The sequence below is a fragment of the Amphiura filiformis genome, chromosome 16 (genome assembly GCF_039555335.1).
Source record: "Amphiura filiformis chromosome 16, Afil_fr2py, whole genome shotgun sequence".
NCBI classification, from domain to species: domain Eukaryota; kingdom Metazoa; phylum Echinodermata; class Ophiuroidea; order Amphilepidida; family Amphiuridae; genus Amphiura; species Amphiura filiformis.
In genome coordinates, this window is record NC_092643.1 from 30,530,830 (window position 1) to 30,556,224 (window position 25,395).

A 25,395-nucleotide genomic window follows, 5' to 3' on the forward strand; every position below is an offset into this window, starting at 1 on the left:
GGACATGATTGACTCATCATAAGACTCATTTCAGGGATATGATTGACTCATCATAAGACTCAGTTTGAGGGACATGAATGACTCAGCATCAGACTGACTCATCATCAGACTCAATTTACAGAGAGCTCCAAGACCTCAAAGGGTCAACTCACGGAGCAAACCATAAAAAGGCTCAGCTTAATGGTTGCTCATAAGGAAAAACTTGAACAAACCTACAACACAAACATATGCCCTGGCAACAAAGTTGACAGAAGATCCACAGGTATGTTTCAGTCATACATAAGACTCAGTTTCAGGGAAATGATTGACTCATCATAAGACTCAGTTTCAGGGACATGATTGACTCATCATATGACTCATGTGCCATCTTTGAAGAGGAAGATGTAGATGGCACACCAAATTCTACTTTCAACTCTGGATCAGAGGCACATCACGGCATGGGGATTTCCCAGTTCACAATGATAGGTAGTAAAGCAGATTCTACTGTCACTTCCACAACAATTGGGCAAATTCCTGGTTTCTCAAGTCATGACCACAAAGGTGACAAAGATGGACCGATAGAAAACTTTATGAGAGTTAAGAGAGCTTTGGTGAAGGTTATGCACAAATCAGTCTCATGTGGGGGTCGAGCAATGGGATGATATAGTCAAACATACTATAGGTTCCTTTGACACCCAAATGAGTGTTGCTAACACAAAGGACAAAACCAATCAGCCACAAAACAGGAGGAGGGTTGTGTGAAAATGGTCTTGTGTGGGCAGATGCTGTAGGTATTGCCATGAACAAGTATTCTTTTTCTGGCAACTAAAATATAAATTGGGAAATCTGATCCCAGTTACATTCCACGAGGATCATCTTCAAATTGCCAAAGCATTTGTCTTCAAAGTACCAAAGGTTAAGTTGAAGAAGTTTCATCAAATGGCCTAATTTGAAGAACTTGATGAAGGAGGGGAATACTGCTTGGTCTCATGCTCATGTTAATATGTAAGGAACTACTACAAGTAATTGTAATTATCAGTCCATTGTTTGGGAATAGTTCATGCCTTTTGTCAAGCTGTTGCCTTTTGTGTGTTTTTTGCTTATTGGGTGAAAGCAAATTCAGCTCAAAATACAGTTGCATCGTTTTGGAAAGTGTGCACCTCATCGGTGACCAGCTCTACTACAGATGCAGCCACCACATCCAGTATTTTGATTGAAAAATCAGCGAGTGAGCGGCGTAAAAATGACACTAACAGTGAAGCCGGGGATATTAAACTGCTCAAATAAAGAAAGTCCGCAGTCATGTAACCCGTCCTGCACCAAAACCTGATCTTGTTATGACAATTTAATTGATACGGTCGTGTGGACAATCTTGTTAGCCCCAATTTTACACCAAATTTGCTACAAAACACTCAAAAGTGACAAAGATTAATACCAGTTTATGGCATTTGGTGCGTTTTCAAAAGCTGCAAATCAAAACAAAGCATGCGGTCAAAATTGCTTAGCATGGCAATATGGTCAAGCTTGCTTGCCCACGATGGTCCTCTGCCAACTATCCCAAGTGCGGGCATTATTGTTAATTTAAAACGCACTGATTGCTACAGTGCTTTACTGATGGATACTAGGGCACGATGCAAATCGATATGACCTAGTGGTTGTTTTGGGCTATGTCAATGGTCGCGCTCTGCCATTCACCTCTACAGGTCCGCGTGGAACTTTTGAAAATGCACCAAATTTCATATACTGGTATCAATCTCTGGGAATTTGGTATCAAATTGCAGCTAACAAGATTCTGCACACGACCTTTTCAATAAAGTTGTCATAACAAGATCAGGTTTTGGTGTAGGACGGGTTAAATGACTGCGGACTTTCTTTATTTGAGGTGTTTATTATATAAGCTTACCTGACGTTGATGATCATCAAAATAGTGTTCTTCTTGTTTTCAATGTGATTTTGTTGTTGTATGCACCAGTGCAGGTAGGAAAAAAATTGTAAATCGAACACTGATACAGCCATTGCATACAATTAGGGAATTGGTAATCGGTGATCCGATCGGCTGATCAAAGAGGGAATTGATCAGCCAATCGGCTGATTCAGATAAGAACCTGATCGGTCAGACACTAGTTCAACATTCTTATTACCAATTTCCAGCCTGATATCACTTCCTTTCCATCAAGAAAAAGCTCATGAATGCAAAGAAACCAAAGACACCCATCTCATTCGCATTCGCCATGAAAAAGGTTACACAAATTTTAATTTGCTTATTAAATTTGCATTAAATCGGAAGCCGTAGGCTTATTTCTAGAGGATAGCGAACAACATACATAAATCAATCTTCCAGTCTAGCAAGAAGCATGGAAATCAAGTCAAGACTCTGAAAAGGGAGCTCCGCCAGCTCTAATCCTGCGGTCACATTATACCATCTGCAACACATAGGTACAATGCTGTTTGAGAAAAGTGCCAACATATTATATGCTGAGAGAGCTTTTTTGGAGGTTTTCCCTTCCAGCCTATGATAATTGTGTTTTTTGGATGAATTGCTTTTTAATACGCATGTCTTGTAATTGTCGAAATGACCTTTGACCTCAGTATATGACCTTCAACCCCACCCAAAAAAAAGTATCCAGGGTTTCTGACCATGACCCACCTATCCTGAAAAGTCAATCCGCCCATCCATGCCCGAGATACAGCATCCGGACGGAAGTACGGAAGCTCGGACATTGCAAAAACAGTATGCCTCGCGGTGGAGGCATAAAAAGAAAGGATACATCTATACTGGATATAGGGCAATACATTCTGGCACATCTTACAGATTAAAGTAAGTGCTTACCAATCTAGTGGATCATTCTTCATGCGTAGGTTATCTCTTGGGAAGTATCCCGGCGGATATCTGAGGTTATGGTACTGATCCCATAGGATCCTCTTATTCCTGGGTGGTGTCGGAATCACCTTCACTTTAACAGGAAGCTTCAGGGTGGATCTTCGAGGAGTCTCTTCACCATTCTGGGAATGCAAAGACAGATTTATATGAATAACGTCATTGACAATTTTTGAAAATGAAAAGGTAAATACATATGTGAATGCATAATTTAAGACTGTTATCATAAAAAGTCATTTCTTTTTTGCTGGGGTTATCTAATCCAATCTCTTAAAGACTGTCAAACTTAGATTGTTTTTTTCTAGTGAAAATTGATTCTTGTAACCTGTTACACTTGGTTTCAGAGAAGATCGGCAGTCCCTTGCTCAGATTGATGTGAGCGCCGTGTTAATGAGCGACATACGCGGAGCTTTGTGTTCCCTTCAAGCGCACTGATTTGCGTCAACCAACGTAATCAGTCAATCAGATTATCGGTCTGTAGTTATGATGTCAGACGATTGAATCAGCCAATCAGAACCCCACTTCCATGTTTACGCTGTGCACGCTCTCAAAATGTAAACAACTGCCGTTCTTCTCTGCCACAAACTGTAACATGAATGTCAATATGTCAGCAAACTTCATTAATTATCAACAATCACATTGATTCTCATTTAGCAACTCATTAGCATCTCTTACCTCAGGTGGTGATTCTACAGTCAACATTATCTGTCCTTGTGCTATCCCTTCCCAGTTAGCAGCACTCTTTGAGGCTGTGATAGAGACTGCTACATAGCCAGCCCATGGCCACAGATTTGGTGAGTATGAGAGTGCGACCTGTAACAACAAAACAAACAAACTTATTACACCTATAATTCAAAGACATACCATTTGCTGAACGTACCAAGTAATTGGTATGACACAAAATGCCCAAAACAAGTACAATCATAGACAGTATGAGGTACTTAACTGACAATGGGCTATTCCATTTGAAATCCATACACCCCCTATGGAAGACATGACCTTAATCTCCCACTCAGGAGGTGTAAATTTCAAATGGAGTCATCCATTTAGGTAACCCCATTTGAAATGCACACTCCCTGTGTGGAAGATTAAAATCATGTTTTCCATAGGGGGTGTATGGATTTCAAATGGAATAGCTCAACACATGACACATAGACTAATACAGACTATTTTCCAACAGTCAAAGTCCCGTGCATTGTATGCTGTAAATTCTTGCATATTCATGAGGGCGGAGTGTTCGATCATGCCATGTCTAACAATCATGCCAGTGTTGCGTGCCTTTGCGTATACGCGATAGAGCGTTGTGTGTCTTTACACAGAAGACCATAAAAATACATGGTACGTGATGGAACGATCCGCCCTCATTATCAGATGATGCCGAGACTTTTGACTGTTTGCAGTTTGTCTGTGTCTCTTTAGTCCATGACATGACATCTTCAAACCAGATACAATAATATAACCAGAATCAACTTAGCTATAGGGTATTATTAGGACTCAAGTCTTGTTCTTCTATCAGGAAAGGTTTCTGTCCATTTTCAGCCAAAATAGCAAGGGAAAGTGAAAGAAACCCCACTTGTTATTTTGGCTTTTTAATGTGGACCACTATGGGGGACTTAATAATGTCTAATTCCATTACCCTCATGACCCATTATACAAAATGATGTCGCAATATTGAGTCAAGCGCCGCAACACATTCTTCACATAACATCACGCTTGGTTATGTGTACAATATTTCTATATGTGCTGTCACTTACGCATATGTGCTCCACCTTGAAGTAAACAACCTAAAATATTTGGGCGATAATAAAGATTCTGAATGTGATCAATCATGAAGAATCAAAATTTGCCCCTGCAGAGAAATGGGTGCTTCCATGCCTGCATCCAGGGGCGTTCGTGAAAGGACATGTTAAATGACCGCGGGTCATCACATGTTTCATTTGCATAAAGCATCCATTGTGTTCTTGTCGGGGTTTGGCCAATCAGGGCAGGCTTTGTTGTTTATCCGTTTGCGTTGGGAGCCATAGCCAAATCACAACACAATCAGCCATCATTGAGGACGGTCGTAAATAATTTTTATTTACCCACCCACCATCCCTCAAAATTCTGGTTTTTGCTCTTTCTCACTTTGCAGGGTTCGCACGAGTTGCAAAGTGGTCCAGATTAGAGGTGGGTTGTGGGTGGGAGTGCAATTTGATATTAATTATATAAAATAATGGCTTTATATGTACAATGTCAAAGAAAAATGTAATAATTCTTTTGATTTTGAAATTTTCTTAAGGAACTTTTCCGAAAGGAAGCAGGGGAATCTCTAGAGGGATCCAGTCAACAGCAAAAAATATTAAATATTATAATTAAAATATGCTAAAGGCTTCAGCTATAATTTTCTCATTTGCTTCCAAAGTATCTCTCTTTCAGCTATATGGTGTAACTCACATCCAGCTTTTCAGCTTTTGCTTAAAGTACCTTGCTTTTCGATATCTTGGAGTAAGTCACATTCCAGCTTTTAATTTTTGCTTAAAGTATCTCGCTTTCAGATATAGGGGTATTTCACATCCAGCTTTTCAGCTTTTGCTTAAAGTATCTCGCTTTCAGATATAAGGGTATTTCACATCCAGCTTTTCAGCTTTTGCTTAAAGTATCTCGCTTTCCGATATCGTGGAGTACCTCGCATCCAGACTTTTGCTTTTGCATAAATGCCGAATAATTTTATGATTGTTTTTGCTGAATTGAAGCCTTTAGCCTTTGCTATTCATATTGATTAAATTGTGAATTGTGTATGTATGTTTTTGATGAATATACAAAAATAAATCTCGACCGTTTTCAATGGCTGAGTAGTGTGGCAAGGAATATAACACGTTGGATGTGTTTTATTTTGTTTCTCTGTCTTGGGGTAATTTCTCTTTAAATTGCACTATTTTGTGGTAATTGAATTGAAATTAAGGGTGCAGCATTATCCTTTACACCAAAATAATGTGTCCCCGCCCATTATTTATGTTTTTACTGCCTCGGACACATTATTTGGGTGAAAAGGATACTGCATTACCCTCTAATTCTTACATAAAATATGTCATAATTGCTCTATTGACCTGACAAACAACAAATTTCATTGTTTCCATTTAGGTGTAAATTGGGACATATGTAAACATTACAAATATGGCAACAAATATTAAACTTGTCTTTGAGGACATCCCATAGTTCAACTCATTACAACATTTTCACCATTGCACTCACAAACATTCACTATTCGTATGCACACTATACACCAATCTGACTTTCCTACACTTCACTGGCGGCCACAGCTGGGGGCCTTCCATCCATTTTACGTGACGCCAGTATCATAGGCGTGCAGCGTTTACCGCTCCTGTGACGCGGTGCAAGTGCTACGCGCTACGATGCGCTCGCAATAGTGAGCAATACAAACGAACTAAACTACTTTGGCACGGATGGCCCCCAGCTATGGCCGACTTAATCCTGATCCATCACTTGGCTTGTTGGATTCGTATATAAGTAAATTTCTTGTGCACTTACCTCAATATAGTTGCCATTCTGTGGCGTATATGGCTGCCACACTGGTCTCTCTACTACATGGCCTGTTACACCCATACCATTTAATATGGTCACCTGATTGGAACAGAACATAAATAATGTAGTTATTTGTTCTGTATAGAAGTTGTAAAAATAATTTTCCAATCTTAAAATGGGTCAATGAGTTCATAAAAGTATTGCAAGTTCTATTAAAAAGTTAAAGGAGGTTTTTGTCTTTATTTTCAATAACAGTCCTGATACGTTCAGTAATTTTTAATAGTATGATATGGCCTCAAGCTTCCTCACATTGACCTATTTCTTGGTAGCTGCTTGGAATACAAAATAAAAGTAACACAACAAAAATGTTAACTTTTACATTATAGAGATGTCTTACATTTATGATGGTAGGCATAGCTCCATGGTATATTGGCTGTGAACAGTACGGCCACATATATGGACATTCTGTCAGGTCTATATAGCTGGGACTCATACTGTAAGAAATGAAAGCAAACAACAGGGTAAATTATACAGAGCATTTTGTCTCTTAGTTCTACTGGGCTATACCGTTTAAAGTCCACACTCCCCCTGTGGAAGATTTTGGAAATGTCTTCCACGGGGAGTATGATGGAATTGACACATTAACCATCTCTATTTGGAACTCACCCACTGTCTGTGGAAGAATCAGGTTGAATCATTCTCAGAGGGTGTATGACATTCAAATGGAACTGCCCAATGTGCTAATATCATTTAAAATTCATACTCCCCCTGTGGGAGATATTTCTAACATCTTTCACATGGATAGTGTGATTTTCAAATGAAACAGCCTATTATGATCCATGATTGGGTGAGCATTGGCAAACCAAATCAATTTCTATCATGAGGTTGAGAAAAAAATTCAAATTCAATTAATTAAAACAGTAAACAAGCCTTAGGCAATTTCCCCAAACATGTTTCAAAAGCCTTTTCACAAAAGCATAATCAACTGTACAGTAATGCAACATCAAGTAATGTCCGCTCTCCGAGATCTATTGAGAAAATTGTCCAGACTTAACACACAATTGGAACTGGTAATTTATCAACACAAAATGTTCACAAATATTTGTTCTCAGTGACAGCTGAGACTACTTCATACTACTGCTGTTTAAGACAACAACAGGTAGCCTTACTTCCCAGCAAAAATTTTTGGATTTCCCTCCTCTTGCTCACAAAAAAATGTGTATTCCCCCAGTGTAAATAATGACTGTTCCCTCATGATCATGGGTTGATGAATCCCATACCATCGAGTCACTGTGCCCTGTCACATGCTATTTATTCACCACTCCCTTTCATACCTTGCTTGAGGTTTGTAACTGCTCAGTATCTGATAGGCTTTCACCAAGTCTAGTTTTCCATGCCCTTGTTCAAACATGTTGGCAGTTGGTAGTCTGCGTGCAGAGGCCATCAAGGCTTGTTTCATGCTGGCTGGGTTGAGTACCCACTGACGATCCAGGACGGCACTTAAATAAATATGAGTACAATTGTAAACAACTTAAGTTTGCTTTAGGAATGTATCATAGTATCATGCCGATGTTGATTGTGATAAAAATCAAGGATAAGCTAAGCTAAAATGCCAAGTTAATTTCCCATGTAATTTATTACTTATTTATAATCTGTACATTGAACTTTTATACAGTCTTAGAACCACATGGAGAATTTAAAAAGCTGAAAAATATGTGGAGTGAATAAACATTGTACAATTGCACTCGCACAGTTTCGCATACCACACGCTGTGCGCTCGCATCTTGCAGGATTGATTCATTTTCCTTGAAGGTGTGTGCATTGGAATTGGTCAAATTTTCCAACATTTTTAGTATATTGTTTGTTATAAAAAATTGCAGAAATTGCAGAAGTTCTTTGTCGTGTATGAAATAGGTTAATAAATGCAGATCCCTTGTTGAGATTGGATACAGTAATCAAAATACGCTGAATGTTGATAGATCCAATGGCTTGTGCATTGTACGCATCAATAAATTAGCATGTGTGCATCATTAAGTCCAATTTCTCTCTCAACAAGTGATGCGCATTTATTAACTTATAATTAGGAACAGGCAACTCTTTATTATACAATGAATTTCAAGAATTTACTATTGAGAAGCCAGTGCTTTTCCCTACCTTGCTAGTAAAGTGACAGCCCCAGCTACCACTGGTGAGGCTACAGAGGTACCTGATAGAGTACGACATCCAGACTTGAGACCAGATCCCCGCACAGCTGAACCATACGTGACTATATCTGGTTTTAAGCGTCCATACCCACCTGGAAGCTCCTGTTGGGAGATATAAAGCAATTGCAATAAAATTGATTGAATTGATGGAACTATATCTCCTGTTGTGCTTAAAATAAAAATGATGTGTTACAAAGAGGTATATTGCTTCCTGAGGAAAAAAATTGGTCAAATCTAAGAGACAACTGTTTGTCATTTTAAAAACTGCGATTTCACTTCAACTTTTGATGTCTTGTAAGCTATGATGTATAGAAAGGAAAATGACGACCTGTTGTACATAATAGGAATACAAAATGATAAAACAAAAATTCTTAGTAAAGTTACGACAAAACACTCAGAACTCCAAGATTGTGCGGGGGGATAACATATCTTTATATGACCAGTTATAAGCTTCCTAAAATGACTCTGGAAATGTGACATAACTTTAGCAGCTTATAATTTCACTGATGAACAGAAATGTTTTACACACAACAGGTAAATTATGCAATTCTTGGAGAAGCTCGAACATACTTGTTGCATCCATGTAGAGTACTAAGCGTCAACACAATGTAAGACGTGTGCATGCTTCCTTCTGTATTCTGCTGTGTGGGGGTGTGTGTGTTTATCGCGTAGCCACTATCGTTCCAAGTATTCCAGCTAGGCCAAGATAACGTGTAGTTTTCATTTATCTTCTATTGCCAGAAAATGTTTGTTTTCGGTCTTCTTTGTGTTGATAAAATTGCAAGCACGTTTTGTAAATATGCTCAAATACTCTGCGCATCTTACCCATGTTGTCATTCCTCTGGATGAGAATTTAGCGATACTATCTTCAAAGTTGATACCTCCCACACCAATCACATCCATCTGATCTGCTGGGTTATTGAGTGTCCTACACCAAACGTAACACAATATGCAACATTTCAATTAGCATTAGCTCTCAAAACAAGACATTCTTATGTATGCAATTTGCTGTGTTCCTCTTATTCTTTCGTCTTCTGTTCTAGTAAACTTTGCCTTTATAGGACTATTCAGTGATTTGCTCATCAGGAGGATCATATATATCAGTACATAATAACAAACTACTTAACTCAATCAAACATGACTGCATTGGTCTCCGCGCACACAGGTATGCACATGCCAACGAAAAATGTGTGCGCTTATTCAATATCCGAATATCTTGCACAGTATTACTGTGCTGTATTAAAAAATTGTGGTACAGTCAATATATTCATATTAGATAATAATATAAATATCTCAAAAAAAGTAACTAACCCCCTTAAATAATGGCCATTATTCAAAACGGGCAATTGTATTACAAATCTGTAAAATGCATTTGAAGCAGAATTTATTTCGGCACATTTTGACACCTCATATGTAGCAATCGATATTGACGTCACAGCGTACATTTAAATCAATGTAACCCAAGATTTGAAAGTTGCAGGAAATTGTATTGATTTGTATTCAGTATAATTGAAGGAAATCTGTGTAATGATATCCGAGTGTGTTTGTATTGTTGTAAGTGCAACTTTCAAATCTGGACCTCACTACATTAAATTGACTGCTGTTTTATTGTTTTCTGGGCTGTCGTATCAAATGAGGTGTCAAAATTCTGCATCCAACGATTTTACAAATTTGTAATACAATAGCCCGCTTTTTTGAATAATGGCCATTTATATTTACGGGAGGTTAGTTACTTTTTTTGAGATGTTTATAATATCTGCCTCCAACAAAAATGATGTAAAAATGCACATGGAAAACAACTTACCCATACAGAGGTCCATCATTGCCAATAGCTGACACCATAATCACTTTATTAGCTGTCAACTCCCACACCTACAAATATAACAGGAAAATATTGTGTTCCATTAATACGGTTCTACTTCTTCAACAATCAAATTGAACATTTATGATTTCATCAAATATCTACAGTAGTTAGGCTTGCAAGTGCTCAACAGTAAATCTTTTCAGTTCATTTTGTAATCTATTATTAACTCTCTTCACGCGGGTGTCGACTGCAGATGACATGTTTCATTTTTTTTAAATTCAAAAATGTCAGAAATGTAAATTATCATGACCATACAGGGTGTCCCAGAAAAAATTACCGGGCGAATGAATTTGGACGTAAGTCGAGAAATAGACATCAGAATCCAAAACTCTAAAAATCAGCGTGTACCCCATTTTATTCTGCATCTGATACGCTAATTTTACTGGAATCGGTCGACTGATTGCGAAGAAATGAGCGATTACATAACGCATGCGTCAATTCACTTCATTCCAAGTTTGAAAGAAAGATCATTCAACACAATGCGCAATAGTGGTTAACTGTCAATGGGCTTCATGTTTTGTACCGTGAAATCCTTTTCGTTCTTTTTAAATAATCTGTTTCTTGCAAAACATTTGATTAGGTTTTGTTCAAATTTGAGAACCTACACGATATTGAAAATGAAAGCTTGCATGTAAGATTGTGCTCGGGTACTTGTAAATATCTTTTTTCGTTAATGTTGATATAAATGTTGCATAAAGGATTCCATCTGGCTTTAAAAAAATTCTCACACACATTAATGTTTTTGGAATATTTCAAGAAATTGTAATGCAAAGTTTGAATCTTTTTAAAACTTCAACATTAATGTTGCATGGTATCAAAAATCACATGTAAAGCTGTAATCACTTGTTCATTGTCATTCTTGGCTCAAATGTTCTTTGGAAAGTTAAAGTATAACACTTAAGAAATAAAGTTAGAAAGATTTCAATTGCAGAAGTCAAAGTTTTCTCGGACAAAAGTGAAAACATGAATAACATAAAACGGATTATAAAATAGATAATGTGGACTAATTTAATAAGATACACAACCTTTAGGAAGCGGTGAGTAAGTATGAAAAAAGCGCCTGTTGATCAAACTTGGAATGAACTGCATTGATGCGCGCATTATGTAATTGTTAATTTCTTCGCAACCATTCAACCGAATCAAACAAAATTTTCGTATGTGATGCACAATAAAATAGGCTGTGCGCTACATTTTAAATTATTTGATTTTGATGTCTATTTCTCGACTTACGTTCAATTTTATTCACTCGGTAATTTTTTCTGGGACACCCTGTATTTGGAATCAGCATGAAAAATGCATTAAAATGAGTACAAACAAGCCTAGTATTGGTTCAGTAGTTCTTAAGGGGTACTACACCCTGGCCAATTTTGTGCCTATTTTGCATTTTTCTCAAAAATTATAGCGCATTGGTGACAAGTAAGATATGTACATTATACTTATAGGGGCAAGGACTACAGCTACTGCACTGAAAATTCAGCAACTCAAGGCAAGTAGTTATTGATTTTATCTGGTGAATCTGCCAGACCGCTTAACACCAGGAACGCAGAACATCGCAGACCCAGTACCACTACTTCTCCAGTTGGTGACCATCAAAAGGCAGGTCACAGCATTGAGTGGAAAGACGTCAAAATACTTGACAGAGAAAGCGGATTGGTTCGGAGGGCGTTAAGGAATCCATTCACATCAGGACCAGCAAAAGTGATTTGAACAAAGACCAGGGCCGCCACAGACTCTCCGGAGCTTACAACTCTTTACTGCGTCAGAGCATGTCACGTGACTCACGCCACGGTTCGACGGTCTCTGACCAGTAACAAGCATCATTCACCAGTCCATCTATACCGAGTGAACAAGAAACAGTGTTACGTTTCGAAAGCTCTCAGGTGAGCTCATTTTCCGCTTTGAGTAATAGTTTAATTTCACTTCATCAGTTATTGATTTATTGATCAATATATAGGTTTTCCCTCATTTTTGAGTGTAACACCACAACTGTTATCTGTGCTGAAATAAAATTTCCAGTGCAGTTCAAAACTTGAACTTTTTCAGTTGATGCGCTTGGCTAGCACGCAGAGCATTAAGTTGACTGCTACAATATTGGAATCTTTAGATTTCTTTCCTGTACATCAATTGTTTACCCTGGGTTACACAAGTACACCTACCTTGTCTACAAATGGATGGTCCATGAAATCAGGCCCACCTATGCTGAGATTAAGTACATTGATCTTCTTTAATATGGCATAGTTGAATGCATCTAGGAACCAGGATGTATAAGACACCTGCAGAAAAGAAGAACAGAAATGCCACCAAGGGAGCCAACTTAGAATAGCTGCCACCAACTCAAACATAACTACAACCCTAACTCTAATATGTTAAAAAAACACTAATCTGAAGCTCTTCAGGTGGTGGTTGTTAAAAGACTTGTACCACCAGGCACTGTTAGTTTGTTTTAAAACTGTAGATACTTATACTGTTGGCTGATGATCGCCCATAGTAAACGGACGTGAAACCCAGGGTACCAACCCATATCATGGACTAAATGTGTTGAAATTTATGTATACTGTTATTCACTTATTTATGCTTAAAAGAATATAAACTGAACTCAAAAAGAAACTTATAATTTTTTACAAGGTCATGTCTTGAAATCCTGTCCATCAAATTGAACCAAAATTACACACAGATTTACTTCAATACTCTACTCTTAACACATGTCAGTAACCAAGCAGTTATCCAACTACACAACAGCAAAATGCACTGACATGGGACAGCTTCCTGGACCACATTCACAGCCCAGCCCTGTTTCATGAAAAAGTGTATGAAAAGCAGAAAGCAGCACCGTTTTACCATCTGTGCAAGGATCTTGTGTGCATTCTCACAGATTTTTTGTCCTGGGTGCCAAATGTTGGGCTGTGAAAGTGAAGGAAGTCCAGGAAGCTGTCCCATGACAGTGCATTTTGCTGTTTTGTCGGTTGGACAACTGCTTGGTTACTGACATGTGTTTTGAGTAGAGTATTAAAGTAATCCTGTGTGTAATTTTGGTTCATTTTGATTGACAGTATTTTAAGATATGACCTTGTGATTCACAAGTTGTAAAAAATTATAAGTTTCTTTTTGAGCTCAGTTTACATCATAAAGCAAAGGATTTTCTTGTAATGAATTAAAAGATTTAACTTCAACACTACACTATTTTCCGCTCACCTGGAACGTTTTCACTAGTTCGACTAGCATCTTCAGCAGATGGTAATGCTGTGATGACTAGCGTCTTCAGCAGATGGAAATGCTGTGATGATACTCCAAACATTTGAATAGAACATTCACTCTACAATTGGGATATCTCTCACTGATGTCATATGATTGACAGAATGACATCATATGATGTAACGATGTACGCTAGTCGAAGTGTTGAAGTTAAATCTTTAATTCATTTTATCTACCACTACGTATGAATATCCATTCATAGATTTTCTATAGTTTTGAGTAATCTCATGCATTCTTTTTTTTTAATGTTTGCTCAAAAAAACTCCAAACATTCGAATAGAACATTCACTCAATTGGAATAGAGATGTTTGGGTGTTGTGCATTTGAGTTAGGAAGCAAATGTAAACCACTAAACCTTTAAAAAACAACAATTTGTTGAAACTGGAAACAAACTTTTTAAAGGTCTATAACAAACAAACACTTGTTTTTTCAATGTTCAAACCCTTTGGAAAATACAGACAAATAAAAATCTGTTCATACCTGATTATTTGTAAAAACCCTAAATATGTACACATCTGCATCAGGAGCAAACCCTAGACAGTCTGCCTGGCTGCTGATCACCCCTGCCACAAAAGTGCCATGACCCAGACCGTCATTTAATGTCTTCTCATTGGTCCAATTGGTACGTTCCTTGATTTTCTTAAAATGTGGGTGTTTCTCGTTGAGTCCCGTATCAAAAACAGCAGTTTTAACTCCAGCACCTGTTGATCAAGAAAACACACCCTATTAGGCCAAGTACTTTGTTATTTTATATTTTTTCCCCAAGATGGCAGCTGGAAGCTTTTAAATTCAAAATGGCCGCCAATTTTGCAGTTCAAAATGACCACTAGCTATTGGCTGAGTAGAAGTCTAATATATTGAGAAAACAAACTGATTCATTGAATAGTACTAAGATTTTAAGCAAAAATATGGACTTTTGGGGTGAAAACAATAGAATATAATAAAAAATTATAAAAAGAAGTGTTCAAGTGTTTTTGATATTTTTTGAGATGGCCAATTTTCCTCTTTCTGAAACTATCTACACATTCATCATGTTTTATATACTTTTTGAAAATGTAGAGGGACACATGAATGGTTATGTTAGAGTATTGTAAACAATGTAAAACTGATTATAAGAGTAGGTTACCTACCAGTATAGCCCATATCCCATAGTATATCTGCCTGCAGTACACTAGTGATTTGCCTGGGCACAGCCCTAAGCAATCTACGGCTGTGTGAAACTGATTATAAGAGTAGGTTACCTACCAGTATAGCCCATATCCCATAGTATATCTGCCTGCAGTACACTAGTGATTTGCCTGGGCACAGCCCTAAGCAATCTACGGCTGTGTGAAACTGATTATAAGAGTAGGTTACCTACCAGTATAGCCCATATCCCATAGTATATCTGCCTGCAGTACACTAGTGATCTGCCTGGGCACAGCCCTAAGCAATCTACGGCTGTGTGAAACTGATTATAAGAGTAGGTTACCTACCAGTATAGCCCATATCCCATAGTATATCTGCCTGCAGTACACTAGTGATTTGCCTGGGCACAGCCCTAAGCAATCTACTGGCTGTGTGAAACTGATTATAAGAGTAAGTTACCTACCAGTATAGCCCATATCCCATAGTATATCTGCCTGCAGTACACTAGTGATCTGCCTGGGCACAGCCCTAAGCAATCTACGGCTGTGTGAAACTGATTATAAGAGTAGGTTACATACCAGTATAGCCCATATCCCATAGTATATCTGCCTGCAGTACACTAGTGATTTGCCTGGGCACAGCCCTAAGCAATCTACGGCTGTGTGAAACTGATTATAAGAGTAAGTTACCTACCAGTATAGCCCATATCCCATAGTATATCTGCCTGCAGTACACTAGTGATCTGCCTGGGCACAGCCCTAAGCAATCTACGGCTGTGTGAAACTGATTATATGAGTAGGTTACCTACCAGTATAGCCCATATCCCATAGTATATCTGCCTGCAGTACACTAGTGATTTGCCTGGGCACAGCCCTAAGCAATCTGGCTGTGTGAAACTGATTATAAGAGTAGGTTACCTACCAGTATAGCCCATATCCCATAGTATATCTGCCTGCAGTACACTAGTGATTTGCCTGGGCACCGTCCTAAGCAATCTACGGCTGTGTGAAACTGATTATAAGAGTAGGTTACCTACCAGTATAGCCCATATCCCATAGTATATCTGCCTGCAGTACACTAGTGATTTGCCTGGGCACAGCCCTAAGCAATCTACGGCTCGTATGCCTCCCTGTAGCTTGCCAGAAGTTTGCTGCTCCTCCCTGAGGAAACAATTATACGATATCCGTTATGTTACCTGTACCAATACTGGCAAATATTACACTAATTTCTTTCCATTTGATCTGATTTCTGTAAAATATGCATCAATATAAATTATAAATTGTAAAAAAAATCTTCAAAATAGCATTCACTGTGAAAATAACTAGAAAGATAGTATGTTTTAGGGGGCTGTCATTTTCTTCTGAAGGGGTCATACATTTTGTCACTGACCAATTGAACTTTTTTATGACCCCCCTTTTGGGTTGAACATTTTATGACTTCCTAAGACCCATAAGAGGTCAAGAAATGTGTATATATTTCTCCCTAGTTTATTGGAAAGAATGTGTGCTATATGTGTCAACATTTGTATTGCAATTGCAATTTTGATCAATATTTAAATTACACTTTTTAAAGTATTTTCTACACAAAAATAGGGGAGCATGAAATTATCAAGAGCTTGTGACTATTAAAATAGTCACAAGCCCTTGATAATTTCATGCTCCCCTATTTGTGTAGAAAATATCTATCAAATTAAAAAGTAAGCCATATATTTAAAAATAAATTTCTTAAAAACCTTGCTATGGTAAATTACACAACTTGTTGCTTCAAATTAAAACCATAATTACAAAAGATAGTGCTTCTTGTTTTGAAAGCAAAGACTTCTTAATTTCTCCGGTAACACATTTTTACATCAACCTTTGTTTTTACATCAACCTTTGCATCACTATAGTATTCGGCAAGGTCCTTCTGCGGTGTGCAACTGCTCTTGCTGATTGTCATACAAAAAGAACTAGGTCACACATTGTTATGCAGCTTGATCAACAAATGAGATGCCGATGTGATGATGACATGATTTAATTAGCCAATCAGAGCCCCACTTCCGTGTTTACCCTATATAGACTACCAAATTGGTACACAGCTAAAGAACCTTCCCAAAATTACATTGTATTTAACAATTACCAAGACATGCAAGAGGTACACTCTTTTGAACTCATGTGCAACAATCCAATATGGCTAATAGCAATACACATGCTGCCTATTCATAAATTCTTGGTATTTAATCGACCTCTTACCACACTTAGACTTGTCCGTCTCATGGCCCTGGGTGATTTCCAGTTTTCTGGGTGAGCCCAGCATGGTGTACCATCATCTTCTTTACAAGGTTCACCGTCATTGTTCTCTTTTGTTTCTTCCGTTTCTTTACAAACAAAACAAAACAAGTGTTATTAAACTATCAGTGAGAGAACATCAAATGACTGAACATACCCATGTCATAGACCTTCAAATATGTCCACCATTGGGCTATTCCATTTAAAATTCACACTACCCCTGTGGAAGATTTGTCGAAAGTCTTCCATGGAGGGAGTATGATTTTCGAATAGTATAGACAATTTGGTTTTCCACTTGAAATACTCACTCCAGTTGTGTTAGATATAGTTAAAGCCATAATAGAGGGGGAGTATGGGTTTCAAAATGATTGACCCTGACCAATTACATTTGAAAAACATACTCCCCCTGTGGAACATATTTCCAAACTCTTCCACAGGGGTAGTGTGGATCTGAATCAATCATGCAATCAGGATCCAACTTACATTGTACCGGGAACCTCAAGATGGAGATTGTAAACACGCTCATGGTAGAATTCCATCTATAGTCCGTATAGCTTCCTCGAGTCTACTAGTAAAGTTAAATCAAATTTTGAAACAAAAACCTGACCTGTGCCCCTTCTGGGAGCTCAGTCAGTTAAAATAGCTATTGTTATAGCATTGATTATTTGTCTGGTCTTGTTTTAGTTAACAGAACTTATTCAAGGCAATACTTCTGCCTAACCCAGGAGCAAACTACCTGTCCAAAATGACGGGTGGATGGGTGGCTAGCTAACACCCCAGGTGATAGGTCAGTGAGGTATGTGGAGTAGATCGACACATGTCGACACTCGTAATTAGATCTAAAAAATGCTGAAAAAAGTCGATAGATAAGCTTAAAATCACGCCGATATGAGTTAAGATCGCCGACTTCCGGTGTAAGCATGCTTCCTGGTTCGGGTCAACTTCAACGATAATATGACAATCGATAACACCTTTAATGTGAAGTTGATTACTTGAATGACTGGTCTTACCTAGCACATGCTTTAGTGTTCTTGTGACTCTCCTTTGCGGTGTGACCTGCCTGATCGCTGGGTGACCATTTAAAGCTGTTATACTCTCTGTTTCACATTCTGTTATCTAGAATCAAAAATAATTCATTCCATGTTATTCACAGATGTTTTTCCTTTTAAATATATATTTTTTTAAACCAATCAAATTAATAGTTTACACAGAGAATTGTTTCATTTTTTGATAAATGGTATCATTCTTGGATAAATGGTGTAAGCCAACATATATACCAGGGGCTTTATAAGGAAGAGCCCACAAGTTTGAATACATCCAGAGACTGACCCCGTCCCTCCTTCTCTGTAATGTAAATGTGAAATAGTTATACTGAACATTCTGAAACCTCAAAAGATCAACTTTGATCAATATTTTTTACCCTCTCTCTTTAAAAAAAGTACTTTTGTTTATAGGACGTCATCGAACTTTTGGTTATTCCCTTATGCAAGGATTGCGGTTACATGATTCTTGATTTACCAACTTCTTATGTACAAAGTTTTGATATATCTAATTAGTGAATTTACATCAATATATACTTCTTAATTTTGAATAGAGCAGGTTAGTCTATACAATTTACTGAACAGAGGTTTGAAATATATGAATTAGTATGTGACCCGATCTGCTCCATGGGGGCCAAAGGAGGCATTTTTGAAAATTGAGTTACTATAATTATTACCTTAGTAGTAACATTAGGCTATCATACACTGAAAACACCAAAGGTCTAGCATACTTGGTTCTAATGTTATGAGGTTTTGTGATGTGTATTTTCTTATGTATTTGATTGTTTTTTACTCCATATTTTTGCCGTTATCTCAGTTTCAAATTTGCCGCCTTTGGCCCCCATGGACCAGATCGTGTCACATACAGTGAGCAAATTAAGAAAGAAACTCAGGTCATCCAGTGGATGACCAGGTCATGAAATCTGGTCATCCGCCAAAGTTTTTGGTCATCCGTATATTACTTACAATTTTAATTTTTTTAAAGGTTAAATTAAAACTTTGCCTATTAAAAACACATTTTGTTAAAAATCAACCATGAATAATCCTAGCAATTAGGTCTAGGTCAAGTAACACTCCAAAAGGAAAAATATTTAAAAAATATTTTTAGAAAGTATGGGCATCCGACATATAACCTGCAGGGAATTTCTGGTCAATGTCATCCGCCAGCAAATCTGGGCTTCAGGATGACCACTTAATTTGTACACTGGTCACATATGAACTAATAACAACATATATCATTTGGATATGATGTAAACACCAGTACTATGAAACTATCTGAAATAGAATAATTACTTACTTTTAATACTTCAAAATCACTAGGATAATCTGATGCAGGATTATCCCTTGGCACTGCACTCCATGATACCACATGACTAGCATTGAGGGCAGCAGATATAAAGTTCAACCTCGCATGAGTTGTATAACGGTCTTTGAATACAACTATATATTCTGTGAATTAAAATATGAAACAGGAGTTACATATACTCTATAACTGATTGCTTGAAGCAGTTGAGACCATACCAGTTTTCACCCTGATGTGGCAGGGACATCAACGCATTGAGGTAGCATGCGCATATATATGCGGGATCTTTAGGCGTGTGTTTGTGTATGCCAGCACTTTGAAGAAAACGCTGGTGATTTGAAGCTGTGTTCAATGAAATGCGCAATGATGTTACTGCATCAGGGTGAAAATTGGTATAGTTAGTATAATAGATAGCTCAGTGGTGGGGGTTCGGACCCATAGTTGGAAGGTAGCAGGATTGATCCCGGTGGTGCCATCGTGTTATGCCCTTGAGTAAGGTGCTTAAATACCTCCATTACTCCTCTCCACCCAGGTGTACAAAATATAAATGGGAACCAGCCCAGCATTTTTTAATGCTGGGAAGGTAACAGACTCACTGCAGAGGTGTGGCAGCAGGAGTCTGGCCCAATTGCTTCGAAAGAGAGATAGGCACTTCCGGCCTGTGATCACAGGTTCATCCGCTTTATAAGATCACACCCACAGGACTATCAATTGGAAAAGTTCTACTTTAGCTAAAATTTTATTATATTGAAACCAAATTATGTAATAATAACATGGCAATTATTATTTAATCATGCCTCAATGTTTTGTTGATGATCAAGATGATGCATACTATCAGTAATCAGGGCTCTACAGTCTGCACCACTCTGAACCCACATCCAACTCAACCTACAAACCTTTAAAACAAGAATCAACCCCCATGGTGAGATACGGTTGTGCTGTAACAATGCTCTGAAGCCTGAAGTTTTCTGTTTCACGTAAAAAACGGAAAATGGCATATTGCAATTTGCAACAAACGGTAAAATTTAAGCTTATTTGGGTCCAATTTCCAATGAACATTCAACAAATTGCACAAATATTTCAATGAAATTTACTTCGAATTGATCATTACTTGCCTTTAGGGTCATATATTTGCAGTTTCAAGACTTTATTTTTTAGCTATGCCTGAGATTTTGCATGTGAATGGCCATTTTGGATTAGTGTTTCTAGATAGAAATATAGAGTTTACATATTTTTTCAGTGTTTTTAGAATGAAAAAATTGGATTATCCTAGAGTGGGTAAATTTTTACCGTTATTGTTAGAAAATGGAAAAGAACACATAATTTTACATATAACGGAGAACTTTGGTCTCTACAATGTTCACAGACAAACATTATTTATATACAAACCAAATTATTAACTCCTTACCATTTTGTACTACTTCAGTTGAAAAGTCCATGCGTACCCTACGCATACTCAATGGTGCCGTAGCATTGTAACAGGAAGACGTGTGCTGAACCTTATGTTCAGAGTCGTCACCTTTCATAGTTCTACCCAATTTGGCATCTGTTATCTCGTTGCCAGTTCCTTCTTGCACCTTCCATGTGCTTGGTAGCACCATATTTTCACATAGGCATGCCATGAATATGGCTACCAACAGAGAGATAGTTGAAGCTTTAGTTCTCATTGTGAATAGGTGTTTATAATATATTCGGTGGACGGCGTTTCTCTTTTAATATCTACTCTCGGTATTCTTTCGTCATCTCATGAGCACAAGAGATTTGCTACAACAGTGTTGCTTATGCATGGTTCAAAATGTTTGTCACATAAGTCCAACTATAAGTCCGACTAATTTCTCTCAACTACGACTGACTTTCAGCTCACTCATCACTTGATAAATAGCTGCAACTTCTGAAAAAGAAAACAGAAGGAATAAAGTTGCTAATTACAGGGCTAAAAGAGTACTTATTAAAGGGGCATTTCGTGATCCACAGCCTCATCCCCCACTTTTCCCCAAAAAGTTGAGATTTTTACACCACTGGATACCTCTGGCTACATAATGTTTATGTACCAAATATTTCTTGCAGATTAATTAGTTTAGCAAAAATATCGCCAAATTTGAATTTCGTTCTGGTGCGCCAGAAGGAAATTACAACACATTGTCTATGAAGCAGTGTAATACACATAATCAAGCATAACTCATAAACGCAAAATCGGAATCAACTGAAATTTTGGAAATAAGCTTTTTTCGTGGATATCTACTGAAAAATGTCATAAAAAGAGGATGCTAGGATCACGAAATCCTCCTTTAAGAAGAAATGGAGTCCTCAAAGCTCCTGGGAAATTTCGGCATTTGGAGGTAAATTTTCTTTCTCATTTTTCTGTAATTAATTATTAATTATTCATGAGGTCCCTCATGTTTTATGAGATGTCATATTAAAATAAATAAATAAAATAATTATTTTAAGCCCTAGATGTAGCCTCCTGTGTACCAGTGTCATGTCCTGCTTCAAATGGCATTCAGCTTTTAATTGAATTGGCGCGTACCAGTGATCACGGCAGCTGCGAAATTCAGTTCCACTTCCGTGTTGCGGGAATTCCGATTGTGTGGAAAGTGCCATCATGTGCCATACGGCTGAGCAGTTTTTGTCATCTCTCTCTTTATCATGTCATCCGCCCCCTGACTGAGGGCAGTCTCAGTCTAAGGTCAGGTTACGTCAAGTAAGCTCATGTGATAATATAAACAAAAAGATACTCTCATCTATAGAAGCTGTTAGCCTCCGACCTCCCAGTCATTATTCATGAACCTGCGTCAAATGCTCCCACAGGTTGAGGCTAATTTCTGCCATCTTTTCGTCGCCTGTGCAGTCAGAAGAAATCAGCTTATATAATTTGCTTCAATTTTTTAGGATCGTATGCATCGAATATGTAACAAGGTAGGGCTCAATAGAATTAAGCTTTATAATGACACGCTTATGAAAGTGTGTTTATGAACTATGAGCATTTTATCAGTGTTCATATGCCGGTGCATCTTTATGAACCGGATCCGCACAACAATGACATACTAAACATCTCTAACAGCAACGCTAAAGCATTGCGTTAGAGAATATGCTCGAACAGAGAGGACATAATCGAAGTATGCATTCGGCAGTGTGTAATGGCCGATGTTATTTTCACTCGGGGCATGTGCAGATAGCTCATTTTTAGGTGACGTCACCACCATTATTGGTCGGAAAAAGCTTCCGACTTTGGATTTATAAATGAAATTTAGCAGCGGAGTTTCAGGAGTTTTCGAATTATGCAAATCGCAACCTATGACCTCTTTACGTCAAAATTAATAAGCATCATGGCACCCACTGAAAGAAAACCCGGTGGGAATTGATTCAGTTTTCAGCAAATTATGCTACTTTTTTTAACAGGCAAAGTAGATTTAAACTGTCATTCAACACAACATATATTGAGATAGTTACCTCAATATTTCGATGTGTACAACACACATCCTCATCAGGAGGACTCCAATGATGAACTGATGGAGTTGAATGTCCTGCTCTCGACCTTTGATGTCCTTTCTATTGATCGGATTAGGGCATTATATAATGAAGGGAGCTCAAGTCCTTGATCACGGTTGAGTGCTGGAGTGTGTTTTCTGATTTGAAGGGCCTCCCGCACCAGGCGGGGTATTCTCTGTCTTCACGATTCAAAACCTTGACATTATCCCAGTCAATTTGGTGATGAGTATCTGTACTGTGTTCAGACACGGCAGATGGTGTCCTGCTGGGGGCAGTGGACTAATGTTCTTTAAGTCTCTGTCCCAGTTGTCTTCCAGACTGTCCGATGTAAGATTTTGTGCATTCGGTGCAGTTAATCTGATATATATATATGCAGCCACAGCGTTTTTCAATTGGAACTGGGTCCTTAGGTGACACAAGGATTTTGCGAAGAGTCGTGTGGGGTTTAAAGCTGGTGGCTACCACGTAGGTTTTGAATATACGCTGAAGTTTTTTGCGAGATGCCATCCAGAAAGGGTAGGGTGATGAAAGTCTTGTTGCTTGGTTGAGGGAGGATCAAATTCTCTCATTGAGTAGAGCTCTTTCAGCGTGTTTGAGAATGTTATTGGCTTTATAGCCTTTCACACACGATTTCAACCGTAAGCTTTTTTGGCGTAATCCATGAGTTGAAACAACAAAGGTTGAATCGGAGATGGTTCCTATTCCTCGCGATTTTCCGCGATGTTCTTTCAAACAGCTTATCAATAAATAATGCCACGAATGTGAGCACACTATTTTGAAAATGTATGCAGTGGAATGTGGTTAAAAAATCTTTCATAAATTTTGTTTGGAGTCGGGAAATTAACTGTAGTAAAATTTGACTCCTCAGTTGTTGGTAATTCTTTGTTGGAACAAATAAAATATATTTTGTTTAAGATAAGTCAAATAAAAAATTGTAGATATTATGTTGATAAAAATGTATTGCATTGTTCAAATTGTCTGTGCATATTTCAATGGAAAACAAGAAATAGCAAAATATCAGTAACATCCCATTTTACCGTAACCCCCCCCCCGCCAACAACGACTTAGTTAGGGGTTCTTTTCACGCTGAACACGGTGGTGCTATTCACAAGATGCGAGACTCAATCGTTTAGCTCGAAGAGCATGATAAAAACATATGTGACGTGTCATGTCAAAAGGAAACACTTTTGGACAGGATCGTAAATGGAGAAATAGCCAAAAATCTGCCCGGGGTGATTTTTTCACAATTTGGGTTTGTTGCGAATTTGTGATGTTATTAATGTTTAAAATATTGTTTGATAGTTTCAGACTGGAATATAACTGGAATCTTGCATTTTTTGAGACATTTGTCAGGGTAATTCCTACTCTCAACATTGTCAATAATATTTTCAAAGGCCGATATCTCAATTTCCAATTTTATAATACCCTAACTTACAAACTCAATATCTTCGCTTAGGAATGTCCGATTTCATTGGGGAAAACGGGGTTGTGGAGCAAAATATCTCTATATTAAAACCTCAAAATTGATAACCTGCCCAAAAGTGTCTCCTTTTAACATGATACGTCACATATTGTCTTGTTATGACAGGATTACCCGATATTGCAGGACAGCAAAGTCTGGTTGTTTAAGGAATTCCAGTTATTGCGGGACAAGTAAGTATGTCTTGTAAAAACTTGTGCGCCCGTATTTTTTTAAGAAGCACAATAGGCGATCTTTTCTTTTAGACCACCCGAACTATATATGGTTAAACTTATGAATTTATCAAATTAAACTTTCGCATCAAGGTTAAACATGTTCTTAGCTATACAAACATACCTTTTACGGCGATCCTGACTTTTAGACCACCCAGCGCTATATAGGGCTAAAATATTACTATTTCATCAATGTTTAATATTCTAACAAGCTTAAACTAAAAGTTTCATCTAAGGAGTCAAGCTATAAACTATTTAGCAAAAATATCCAACAAGCTAAAAACAATTTTTACCCATTTTTTAACAAGTTAAAACCAATTAAAAAAAAAGAAGCTTAAAACATCCATTTTTTCATCGTAAAAATCATCTAAAAAAAATACAGTGACCTACCTAATATTACTAATCTATGTTTCGATGATATCCAAGAAGCTAAAATAGTGTGAAAACGGGCAGGGCTTTGAGTAATGAGGGAAATTTCGGGGTAAAATGTATCACGTTTTTAGAGAAATTCGCCATTTTGAATAAACAATGTAAATGCAGAATTGCGTCATGCAGTAAAAGCGATGTCAAAGCGATTGAAAATGCATGATACGCTAGCGTAAATTACCGTCAAACGAAAGCGTACATCAAGCGCTTGTGCTACTGTGAAAACTTCGGAGCTGGCATCACGGTTTTGTTACCAGCTCTTTTACGTCAAAAAAAGCTATAAAAACGTGAATTTTGGAACAAAATAAAGCTTGTTCGATGGAATAAAAGGTATGTTTGTACAGTTGAGAA

General features: G+C 37.7%; 1 protein-coding gene across 1 annotated transcript in view; it reads right to left on the bottom strand.

The window, feature by feature from the left end:
* Window positions 1-25,395, bottom strand: part of LOC140135859 (membrane-bound transcription factor site-1 protease-like) — a 169,715-nt gene that overhangs the window by 142,765 nt on the left and 1,555 nt on the right. Inside the window, exons 2-16 of the mRNA XM_072157507.1 lie at window positions 20,846-21,328; window positions 19,432-19,583; window positions 18,105-18,210; window positions 17,059-17,183; window positions 15,864-15,987; window positions 14,180-14,400; window positions 12,604-12,720; window positions 10,388-10,455; window positions 9,409-9,511; window positions 8,534-8,685; window positions 7,714-7,878; window positions 6,777-6,873; window positions 6,386-6,478; window positions 3,533-3,670; window positions 2,810-2,982 (exon numbers count right to left, since the gene is read on the bottom strand). Of these exons, the coding sequence (XP_072013608.1) occupies window positions 2,810-2,982; window positions 3,533-3,670; window positions 6,386-6,478; window positions 6,777-6,873; window positions 7,714-7,878; window positions 8,534-8,685; window positions 9,409-9,511; window positions 10,388-10,455; window positions 12,604-12,720; window positions 14,180-14,400; window positions 15,864-15,987; window positions 17,059-17,183; window positions 18,105-18,210; window positions 19,432-19,583; window positions 20,846-21,104 (2,093 nt within the window). The 5' untranslated portion in view covers window positions 21,105-21,328. The remainder of the gene's footprint in view (window positions 1-2,809; window positions 2,983-3,532; window positions 3,671-6,385; window positions 6,479-6,776; window positions 6,874-7,713; window positions 7,879-8,533; window positions 8,686-9,408; window positions 9,512-10,387; window positions 10,456-12,603; window positions 12,721-14,179; window positions 14,401-15,863; window positions 15,988-17,058; window positions 17,184-18,104; window positions 18,211-19,431; window positions 19,584-20,845; window positions 21,329-25,395) is intronic.